This window comes from Corythoichthys intestinalis, chromosome 14, assembly GCF_030265065.1.
Source record: "Corythoichthys intestinalis isolate RoL2023-P3 chromosome 14, ASM3026506v1, whole genome shotgun sequence".
Lineage (NCBI taxonomy): Eukaryota > Metazoa > Chordata > Actinopteri > Syngnathiformes > Syngnathidae > Corythoichthys > Corythoichthys intestinalis.
The window spans coordinates 30,332,381-30,344,682 of NC_080408.1; the positions used below are offsets into that span (position 1 = coordinate 30,332,381).

The 12,302-nt window shown below is 41.5% G+C and overlaps 1 protein-coding gene across 4 annotated transcripts in view; it reads right to left on the reverse strand.

The window, feature by feature from the left end:
* Positions 1–267: 267 nt before the first annotated feature.
* Positions 268–12,302, reverse strand: part of LOC130929860 (zinc finger E-box-binding homeobox 1-like) — a 54,225-nt gene continuing 42,190 nt past the window's right edge. For 3 of the 4 annotated variants that reach the window (XM_057857459.1, XM_057857462.1, XM_057857461.1), the window contains 2 exons: positions 7,892–8,048; positions 270–7,710 (listed from right to left, as the gene is read on the reverse strand). In XM_057857459.1, the coding sequence (XP_057713442.1) occupies positions 7,040–7,710; positions 7,892–8,048 (828 nt within the window). In that variant the 3' untranslated portion in view covers positions 270–7,039. Of the gene's footprint in view, positions 7,711–7,891; positions 8,049–12,302 lie in introns of all 4 variants that reach the window. The other variant, XM_057857458.1, reaches the window with a different exon arrangement.

Sequence of the window (12,302 nt, forward strand, 5' to 3'; positions counted from 1 at the left end):
AAGTAGTAGTGTTTTGTGCCATTGACAGCCATAGACGTCCTCTAAATCAGTGGTCCCCAACCTTTTTTGCACGGACTGGCAATGTGTGGCAGAAAATTGCAGCAGTGGTACCTCTACTCAGGGCTGTCAACAGACTTGCAGGGGCAAGTGGGGACAAGAGACAATTATAGGGCACCCCCACCCCACCCCTGCCACCGGCTTGTCACAACAACATACTTTTAACGCTTTGCAAGCAAAGGCAGTGTACATTTTTAAATTATTTAATTTGAGATGGACTATTAAATTCAACAGACCGTAATGTGATGTGACACAATGTAAACAAACAATTTCCATCTATTGTCCCATGTTGACTACAATACAATACAACTGAGAGTGCTTGCCTGGCAGCTATACAACAAAACAGTATAATTAAACATCCTGTGCCTGCCCCCTCCACATCCCTGGGTTTATCAAGCCCTCAAACAGTGATGCACCTAGACTTTTGAACAGCAAAGTCATTTATAACATCAGTGAAATCCAGTTTTTGAGCAAGCTCACGCTCAATCGCCAATGGCATGGGACTTAGGGTGATCTAACGCAGCACATCTAGGTTGCTAGTTTATGATATCTAGTGTAAAGTGCGCAGGTGTAGTTGAGCATTAAAAAAGTTAATATACACTGCAAAAGTCTGCTCTTTACTTCACATCACCAGCATATGACAATATCGCAGCCCAATAGGCCACAAGCGGCCTGTGACAGACTCGAATCGGGCTTTGGTCACGGTGATCGCGAATGTTAATGTTCAGTGTTTGCGACTGTTGTTCACTTACCGACATCACCGTCCACAGCGAACTCTATCCCTAATTCTCTGGCTTCTTGTCCCCCCTTTAAAGACATCATCATTTTTTCTCCTTCACCTCTTTTGCATTTTTCTTTTATTTTCTGTGCACCCGATTTATGACGACTTGCCATGTTTAGAGTTTATAACAATGACAGATTTTTATTTCCCGCCTCAGTGCATGTACAGTGGGGCAAATAAGTATTTAGTCAACCACCAATTGTGCAAGTTCTCATACTTGAAAAGATTAGAAAGGCCTGTAATTGTCAACATGGGTAAACCTCAACCATGAGAGACCGAATGTGGGAAAAAAAACTGAAAATCACATTGTTTGATTTTCAAATAATTTATTTCCAAATTAGAGTGGAAAATAAGTATTTGGTCACCTACAAACAAGCAAGATTTCTGGCTGTTGAGGTCTCCGCCATGGACAGTGTTGGGAATAACGCCGTTATAAATATTAACGGCATTATTTTTTCAGTAACGGGGTAATCTAATTATTTTTTCCGCCGTTACAAAGCCGTTACTGTTACTGACGGTCAAAAGCGGTGCGTTACTTACTTTGAATAAATTGAAGAAACTACCAGCCATAGCGAGTCTACTCTACTCTGTTTATTTGTCATCCAAGACTTGGAGTGCGTTCAATTTCATGGTAATGAAAATAGTAAACACACACAGTCTACCTTTGCAAGAACGATGGAGTTGCCGTTTGATACGGTCATAATGTGCAGGTCCTGCACCCATCCGCAGCAAAACTGTTCGTAGCTTTGTAGTGATTTGTAATTTCGGAATCGCTGATGAGTTTAGTAACATACACCAAACAATAAATACAGCAGAATGTCCATTTCGCGTAATTGTGGAAGCCCGTCGACATCTTTACTCCATTTGTCTTCGGCTTGCTCGTAAGGGTCAACATTGTTCACATCCTTAAGTTTGATCACATATCTGTTCTTCGCCTTAGTAACAAGTTTGTCTCTTTATTGAACTGGCAAGTTAAAGTTTAATGTCCCGCGAGTCAGACCTGCTTCCAACATGGCTGCGTTGTCAAATCTCACGTGATCCCCCATTATGTGAGGTAAACGCTCGAGCCTAATAGCGAACGTGTATTTGTTGTTAATAATTTTTTTTTTTCTTTTTCTTTTTTTTGAACAAACTTCAGAGCCAATGTTTTCACACACAAACCGGAACAGCGCGTGCGGCCAACACACACGCAAAACAGATGCAGAGGGATATGATGGCAGAGCATTCAGAGGAAAATTTGTCCTTTACGAGGTGGAGATATAAACACTATTTCAAGTTGGCCGAAATTCAAGGCAAGAACGTGCATGTAAAATGTCATTTATGTCCCAGGCCAAAGCTTTTGTTGACATCAGTGGTAAGCAATTCATATCTGTTTGTTTTTGTTGCACTTCAAGTGTAGGATATATCGGTTGCTGGTGAGGTGCAATTAATATTACAAGGTTCTATAACACAACTACCTGTCTGTTCTTCTCTGTTCAACTGACTCGAATACTGCTCAGAAAATGTCAAATTCTTTGACATACAACAACTTTTTAAAGTAACGGAAATAGTTATTTTCCCTGGTAACTAGTTACTTTTACTATAGAGTAATTCAGTTACTAACTTCGTTACTTTTTGGAAGAAGTAGTGAGTAACTATAATTACTTTTTTAAAGTTACGTGCCCAACACTGGCCATGGATCAGTACCGGTCCCCAGGCCGGTGTTTGGGGATCACTGCTCTAAACCATTTGAAATAGGAGGGCTGGAAAAGTCCACCAAGTAACAAGATCTATTGCCGTCAATGGCTGTGAGACATCATTCAGCCGATCAATTCAAATAGGATGCCTTCATTGGCTCTAAGTTTCTCAGGGTGTGAGGGGGAATAGCTAACTCATAAGTGGCTGAGAAAGTTTCAAAGATGTTCTGTCAGTTCGACATTGCCATTTACACAATGTTGAAAAAAGATGCGTTTAACGAATGATCGTTCATGAACACATTCATATTTTGGGCGAACGTGAATTGAATGCATCATATTTCAGTCCCATGAACGTTACTGTGGACGCGCTCATTCTAGCAGTTGTGAGCTGCATTCATAACCTTGTTCATGCCCTCATACCATCACAGACGAAGGCTTCGGAACTGAGTGCTGATAACAACTTGGGTTGTTTGAGGGTTAGCGGATAGTGCTCGTTTGATCAGAAAAAAAAATTCCCATATGTTGTAAGGATAGAATTAACTACCATTATTAAGTGAATTATTTTCATTATGTTCAAACTTATATTTACCCCTTTTCATTTGCTGAATGTGCTGGTTTATTTTTTCCCTTTCAAATGCACGTTTGATCGGCTGATGACTTGACCCACCCGACACACACACGCACACTCACACAGCCCCGACAGAAATATATGTCAACAGCAGGCCGCCTCCTCCGCACCCTTCGAAGAGGAGGGATACTAGAATTTTTTTTTTCCGGCCAGCAGCAGCCAGTGCAAGTAATTTAAAAAGACGCCAATGTTGTGGAGGTGGGAAACACACCACTAATTTTACTATTTAAAGTCCCACCAGCATCTGAGTGAACATAACATTAAACTGTGTGAACTTGCTAAACTCGAGTAGGAAGCTGCTTAGAGAGGTGTCCTTGTTTCGTGTTTTCTACTGTTAACGTTAATTAAACCGTGAGAAATGTAGTGAATTCTGCTGGAAACTATAGAACAAGAAAACCGTGAGCAAGAAGCTGCTTAGCAAGAGAGAGGTGCTGCATAAACTCATTATGTTGCTCACACATTGTAACATACAACACAATCAACTCACAAAAGCGAGCTGTCCACACTAGCGTTGCGATCGACTGGTCGATTGTGATCGTCATAATGATTCCCGAATTACCATATAATTTAATTAGGTTTATATTTGTGAGAAATGTAGCCGTGACCACCGTTCACCCAATCTGTTTGGCTCTTATTAATTTCCCATTCCAAGCAAAAAGTGTGCATGCAGGTTATCCTTTCATATCGTCCCTACCAATGTTGAGACTTGGTTCAAATGGATTGGGCGCAGTTATTGTCAGCTAATGAGTTAGGGGCCTGCCTAGTGGGGAGGGCTGCAGTGGTTGAACATAGTGTGTACGACATTTATACTAATTCTTGTGTATATCTTGTAACGAACTTTTTGTCCAAGAAGGGATGACTTTTTGAAAAAATGCAGGCGGGGGCTAGTAAGTCAGGGATGCATTCACATGTTTATTGTGAAGGGACAAACATTAGAAAAAAGGACAAACCAAAGTGATGGCACGGCAAAATGACAAAAAGATCCAAAGCAACAATAACAAAAAGAAAGGATTGGAGCTTCATCTCATGCGTTTTCCATCAGTAGCTGTGTGACAATGACCACATGGAACATTTTCATTGGCTTTTTTCTTCATTTACCCCCCCCCCCCCAACACTTTATAAAATACAAGATGAATATTTTTACTTTTTTTTTTTTTTTCTTTAAGTCTTTGTTGTTTTTTGGGGGTGTTTTTCTGTAAAACAAACGCAGAAAGACCCAGAACCACATGGTGGGTTTGGCTTGATTTGCTTTTCATACTAAAATATATTATCAATTCATCCTACAGTCATGTACACTACCTATACTAATGCGGAATAAATAACCGTTAAAAGGAAAATACAAAAAAAATTACAACATAAATATTTATATATATATATATAAAAAAAAAAAAAGTTATGTAAAGACTTTGTAATACTGGCTTTGTCAGAAACGCACGCGATCAAATCCAAAAGGAAGAAAACAAATACTGTTTCGGTAAAAATCATGACTGGGGAAAAACACGGGAGCGCCACGTTGGCTGACATTTGCCACCCAAAGTGCGGAACAGCGCGTCGCCATTTTCCATCTGAACAAGTGCGCAGTTGAAAAACCAACAGTGAAAAAAAGAGCTTTATTAAAGACAAACAAATGCGTAGCTCATTTTTAGGGCGTTAAACAGTCAAGGCTAACATCTGTTTCATCATTTGAAAAAAATATATATAATTTCAGTGGAAAATGCAGCGATTGCCACGAACTGCTACCAATCACAGACATCTTTAAAACTGTGATACTCATTCAAGTGCGTGAGTCAGACAATATTGTGTTTATGACGTTGTTTTATGGTTTACAATGGGATTTTTGTTGTCTTAGTACGGAAAATTTGTTTTTTTAATGTAAATGGGCGGTTTTACCACATTAGAAACCACAAGATATTTTATAAGAGGAAATTTCATGAATTGTGAAAACGGTTGTTCAAAAAAATGAAAATAGAACAATTTTGTTGGTAATTTTTTTAGCTTAATCTTTATATTTTTTCAGATTTTTATGTAAACTTGTAATTTTATAATTGAATGACACACTTAAAAAGGGATTGCAAAAAAATGTATAATCAAACGGTCTCAAATATCTTTAAAGCAGAATAATAAAACTGTAGGTACTTTTCCTTTTTGAGTTATTTGTGAACTTGAGCGTGAACTTTTTTGGAATGACATTTGCCATAGTTTTTTTTTTAATTGCAAAAAAATTTAAAAATTGTAAAAAGAGTAGAAAAAAAATACCAATTAACAAGAATGCCAAACTTGCTAAAAATATATAGCTTTAAAAAACTAATCACATCAAGTAATTTTTGAAAATTGTGTTGTTACCAATTTAAAAAGTAAACTTGATGAATCAAGCATAAAGTTGTTCCTGCTTTTACAAAAAAGAAATTCTCAAGTTTTGAAACCCTTTTTAACAAAAAAAAAATGTTGAAAAACTACATTAAACACATAGATTTTTAAATGTATTAAATGTATAAATGTATTAAATGTAATTTTTAAATTTTACCCGTCTTACAAATCAAAACTCAAATTATAATTTAATTGGGGGTGTTAAAAAAAAGGTTTTTCAAAATGTCAACTGATTCAATAATCATAACATTAAAATAAAAAAAAAAATGCTAAAACTGTCACTAATAAAATCCTAAACTTGACTGTTGACAAAATGCAATCAAATTTACAAAATGTTTCGACCAACAGTCAATTTATAGCGTGGGGTGCGACCGCTGTGGTTTGCTGGCAGCTAAAAAGACAGCTAACGTGGCGCTGAATACACGTAACAAAAGTCAAGAAACCATGGTAGGAAATGACGGGTAAGGAAAGTAACACGACATTGGTGAACACCCTCCACGTGAGCGAGGGGACAACAACACTGTTCAATGGCACTTTAACAGCACGCAGGTCTTGCATAAGGCAGGGGGCGCCGCCCATTTTGCTTGTGGGTGGGTCAGGGGAGGGAATACTTTTTTTTCTTTAAGGCTAACAGTCAAACATTAAAACAAACGGCGCAAAACACTAACACTGAAAGGGCAACGAATGGGAAAACGGTAGTGCAGCGCTTTTTGTTCGACGAACTCAAAGAGAATACTGATGAAGTCGGAAACATTGGCAACCCAAACAAAAAAGTCGAGTTAGTAACACGAACCAAAGCATCTATAAACATTTGTAACACTGGTATTTGCACAACAAAGAAAAGATTTCAGGCACACCCAGGTGTTCGGACACAGTAGTGGACCGTTAAAAGCAGCCGACCCTTACCAGAACTGGATCTAAAGCTGCGGAGTCACAGCCGGTGTAATAATGTAGACCGCAAAGAATATGACCCCCTCCAAAAAAAAGCACTGAAACACTTTTTCACCCATTAAACCCCCACATATTTACGGTTGGGTATTCGCAAAATCACCTAATCACTGGTTTTCAGTACCTATCCTTCATTTTTCGGTTTCTGCGCCCAGGCCAGAGCACTACTTTGGTACCAACTGACCATGTTGAGCTTCATTTTGACAAAAGTAGTGCTCTGCAGCCGTCATATAGCAGCTCCGAGCTAATATAAGGTAAGTTGATAGACAACTAGTGCTTTGCCCCCCTCTTGTGGCATTTGTAGGCAAGTATAGATTTTTTTTCTCCATCTTTGTGACTAAAGGAGTAAAAATGGTACATAAATTGGTTAAGTTCATGGCTGTCACTGTCTCAATAGCACTAACTCTTTCTTAACCCTGAACAAGCCTACTCAAGAACATTACATTATTTGCTTTGTATGTGTATTTTGGCGAGGGGTCCATTGCCAAAAGGGTCCATATTCCATAATAAACTGGATCTGGAGGAAGAGCTAAAACCAAGAAGGAAGCTGTGGCTTTCAAGAGTCCCGAAGCGGGGTTTGGATTATTTGGCGTCCGTCACAGCTTGGTCGTCAGAGGATTCCTCGCTGTCCGACCAGTCCCTGATGCTTTTATATGCGCAGTCCGCCATCTGATCCAGGTTGATACCGGCCGCCTCTGCCTTGTCCACCTTCCCCCCATCCTGTCCCTCAACGGCTGACTCCTGTGTCTGGTCGTGATTCAGCTCCACCTCCACCACCTGGCATGCAAACTCATCTACGTCCAGGTTTTTTTCGTTCTCTTCTTTACGCTCTTCTTCTTCACCTCCATCCTCATTCTCATCTTCTTCGTCTTCATCAAAGTTGCCCTCGTAGATCTCGCACTCGCCATCATCCACCTGGACGACCCGGATGTCGTCCACACACATGGCCTCGTCATCCTCTTCGCTCTCACCTATGTCCGAGTCCAGAGTGGCGTCTGGGCTGCCTGCTACGACAGCGGCGGCAACCTCGGCGGCATCTGCGTCCGGGCTGGAGTCAGGATCGGAGCCGTCGGGCTTGCAGTAGGAGTAGCGGTGGTTCATGTGCTGCGAGTAGGAGCCCGAGTGCGAGAAGCGCTTCCCGCACTTGTTGCACCGGTAGGGTTTCTCACCCGAATGCAGCCGCGAGTGCTCGATCAGATGGTGCTTGTGCTTGAAGGCCTTCTTACACACTGGGCACTCATGAGGACGCTTTCCTGCAAACACAAACATGAACCATGTCAGGAGACATAACATTTTGGTTTTGTAAGTCTTCTAGTATCAGACTTTGAGACTTTCCTCAGGCAAGCGAGTCCCAAATCTCCAAATTTGTGCCTTAAATCTAACTTGATTTCTCCACCTCACTTCAGGGTCAGAGTAGTCTGGATGCTGTCGTACCTGTGTGTTCATATTTGTGCCTGAGCAAAGAGCTGCCCTTCTGAAAGGCCTTGTTGCACAGATCGCAAGCATAGACACCGTTTTCCAGACGCGGCTTCTTCATGACCGAAATCTCCTTCCGCTCGTCCGTTGCACCCTCGGAGGCCGCGTCCGACGTCTGTAAGGAAAAACACAAGAGTTCTAATAGGATTATTTTCAGAAAGGGCCCTTTTCCACTGAGCAGGTGCTCGTTCCAGCTTATGCTTAGATCAGCACCGGTTATTTCTGTTTTCACAAACCAAGCACTGGCACCAGAGGCTAAAAACGGGTGACTCGCAGGCATCAACTCCTTGCTGGGCCAAACAAGGGCCAGCGAAGCACAAACTACGTCAGGGGCCGGGGTTAGCGTGATGCAAGGAGGTAGGAAGCTCATGTGAACAAGTGGCAGTCGATGCCGGATGTCGAGTTGAGCAGGAGCACAGAAATTACCCGTCGGGCTCCCGAAATCAATTCAGCTTGCAGTCCCCATTCCACATGGAGCTGGTGAAGTTGCCAGCTAGCCGGCCAGCCCTCATTCCACGTGGCATTGACACGGCACAGTGGGACTTGTGTGGCTGCAGGTGGGTCCCCACCTCGAACGACCGTGTCCCAGGCGAGCCCTGATCAGGTGCCGCCCCCCGCATCAGCTGGCCACTGCCTGCCAGGCAAACTGTGTGCGGCATTGTCGCAGTGACGTCCACAGCCATGCAATTACACTCAACATCAAATTAAAACATATCGCACTTGATGTCAAGTTGGCAGCAGTGGAGTGTTTTTTTACACCGGTGGTCAAAGGTTATACGCTTAATACTTAACCATTCAGTAAAATGAGAAAGTGTCTCAAAACGTGTGTTCATGAGTGTACCTGCTTACATTTGCCTGTGGTGACTCGCTACATTTTACCACAAAAAGAGGACCCTCGCTTACCACGGTTGTGACAAGCATTCAGCGTGGGGCTTCAGCACATAGGGTGAGCTTTGTCCCCTTTTTCCCTGCTTGTTATGTATTCTACCATTTGGTCATTTACAGGGTGACCCCAAAAAAAGTTTACACTCAGTTGACTGCTTGTTTAAAAGCCATTGAAAGATATCTAAATAGGTTGTCATGCTTAAGTGATTCATTAAGGTCACTCAATGCAGCTGGTAATCTCTCGTCTCTACATTCCTGTGCTTCTGCTGAAAATGAAGAAAACTTTAGCTGTACCTGAATTGCTGCGTGCCGGTCTGACACCTACTGAGATTGCAGCAAATCTGAGAATATCCAGATGTGCAGTCTACAAAGTTAAAAAGAAGCTGAAAGATACTGGAACAGCCTCACGAAAACCTGGGTCTGGAAGTGCCGATCTGTGCGGACCAAAAAGTTGATTGACAAGGTGATATGTGGCCACCCCAGAGTCCAGATCTCAATCCCCTGGATTATAGCATATGGGCAACTGTGGAGGACAGTGCCTGTAAGAAGCCACAAACTTCTGTGGCAGCCTTGGAGAGGTCCATTGTTAGATCTTGGGAAAAGATGACAGCATCCTACATAAAGAAGAACTGTCAAGCGTTCCGCAGGCGCCTGGAGGCTGTTGTGACACTTAAGGGAGGATACATTGAAAAATAGAGTGTACTGTACATGTTCTTTACAATAATGTATAATTTGTGATTAAATTCTAATTCTAAGTTGAATAAACATGGCATTTAAGTTGTATTATGGCAGTGTAAACTTTTTTCTGGGTCACCCTGTACACTTAATAAAACACTTGGTTTGGGAACAGAACTTTTTATTGCCGCGTGTCAGGCAGCGCACACTCAAATAACATCACCCCCTACACACACATCCCACTTTCGCTCACAGCTCATGTAATGGCGTACCGACGTTTTACAGTGACGCAGTGACGTGGCTCCAACTTGACTCCTTGCTCATGGAAAAAAAAAAAGAGAAGCCCACGCTTTTAACCAACAAAGCAGTCTTGTAAAGGTTACCGGACTTGGCTCCTGTTTTGCATCTCAACTGGATTCTAGCTGTGGTTCTAGCCAGTCACACTTTGTAGAAGGGGATTCCTCAGTTGGTTCTTGACTTGGATATATAACTTGATTGGGATCTTGTCAAAATTCTTGCTGTGGTGCCTGACTTGGTCCTTAAGTTGTATCTCACTGTGATTCCTAACACGGTTGTTTAATTACTTTTTAACTCCATTATTTAAGTTGGTTTTTTACTTGACTCTTCAAGCAGTGGTTCACTGGTTACATTAGTTTATTTTTGTCCTTTTGCAGGTTAAGTTGGTTCTTGACTGTTCTCAGTATGTTTCTTAACCTAACCCTCCCATTATATGGAAACACAGGTCCTTCTAAAAAAAATACCATATTGTGATAAAGTTCATTATTTTCTGTAATGTACTGATAAACATTAGACTTTAATTTAGAATTATTACACACAACTGAAGCAGTTCAAGCCTTTTATTGTTTTAATACTGATGATTTTAGCAAAAAAAGTCAAGAAAAAACAAAAATCCCTATCTACAAAAATTAGCATATCACGAAAAGGTACTCTGAAGAAGCTACTAACCTAATCATCTGAATCAACGAATTAACTCAAAACCCCTGCGAAAGATTCCTGAGGCTTTTAAAAACTCCCAGCCCTGTTCATTACTCAAAACCGCAATCATAGGCAAGACTGCCGACCTGACTGCTGTCCAGAAGGCCATCATTGACACCCTCAAGCAAGAGGCTAAAACACAGAAAGAAATTTCTGAGGGAATAGGCTGTTCCCAGAGTGCTCTATCAAAGAACCTCAGTGGAAAGTCTGTGGGAAGGAAAAAGTGTGGCAGGAAACGCTGCACAACCAGATGAGGTGACCGCACCCTGAGAAAGATTGTGGAGAAGGGTCGATTCCAGACCTTGGGGGACCTGCAGAAACAGTAGACTGAGTCTAGAGTAGAAACATCCAGAGCCACCACGCACAGGTGTGTGCTGGAAATGGGCTACAGGTGCCGCATTCACCAGGTCAAGCCACTTTTGAACCTGAAACAGCGGCAGAAGCGCCTGACCCGGGCTACAGAGAAGCAGCACTGGACTGTTGTGTTGAGTGTTCCAAAGTACTTTTTAAAGATGACAGAAAATTTTGCATGTCTTTCGGAAATCAAGGTGCCAGAGTTTGGAGGGCGAAAGGGGAGAAGGAAATGCTAAAATGCCTGAAGTCCAGTGTCAAGTACCCACAATCAGTGATGGTCTGGGGTGCCATGTCAGCTGCTGGTGTTGGTCTACTGTGTTTTATCAAGGGCAGGGTCAATGCAGCTAGCTATCAGGAGATTTTGGAGCACTTCATGCTTCCATCTGATGAAAAGCTTTATGGAGATGAAGATTTCATTTTTCAGCACGACCTGGCACCTGCTCACACTGTCAAAACCACTGGTAAATGGTTTGCTGACCATGGCATTACTGTGCTCAATTGGCCTGCCAACTCTTCTGACCTGAACCCCATAGAGAATCTGTGGGATATTGTGAAGAGGAAATTGAGAGACATCAGACCCAACACTGTGGATGAGCTTAAGTCCGCTATCGAAGCATCCTGGGCCTCCATAACACCTCGGCAGTGCCACAGGCTGAGTGCCTCCATGCCACGCCGCATTGAAGCAGTCATTTCTGCAAAAGGATTCCCGACCAAGTTTTGAGTGTATAGCTGATATAATTAATTGAAGGTTGACTTTTTTTGTATTAAAAACACTTTTTTGTATTGGTCGGATGAAATATGTTAATTTTTTTAGATAGTCAAGAAAAAACAAAAATCCTTTTTTGCCAAATCATCAATATTAAAACGCTAAAAGTCTTGAACTACTTCCGTTGTGTGTGATGAATCTAAAATATATGAAAGTCTGTTTATCAGTAAATTACAGAAAATAAAGAACTTTATCACAATATGCTAATTTTTTGAGTAGGACTAGTATATATTTCTGTATTCAAGGTATCCTAAAATGGCTGGCTTTTTTTCTGTAAAATGGCAGCAGAGATCTGGCACCAGAGCACCATTGTCACGTAGGTAAATGCTTCCCACTGGACCAGAGAAAAAATGCTAAAAACTCCAAAGCTCCAATTTGGTTCTGTGGCAGTTGAACCAAATTTATCCTAGGAACTATTTGTAGACAATCTGTTCTTTTTTTTTTTTTTTTTTTTTTGCAACTTGGGATACATCACATTTAAGTGCAGTGGTACCTTGACTTATGGGTGCGGGCTTTAGTTATGCCACTGCTTAAGTGAAATGGGAAACAGTGGATGGAGGACCAGAAAAATAGATTAATGGCATATCTAAAAAATTCTAATTTCATACACAAGTTCATTGATTTAGAAGCTTGTTTACAGAACAGGTGAAACTCATTAGTCAAGCTACAAGTGTTTAAGCTATCTGCTCATGG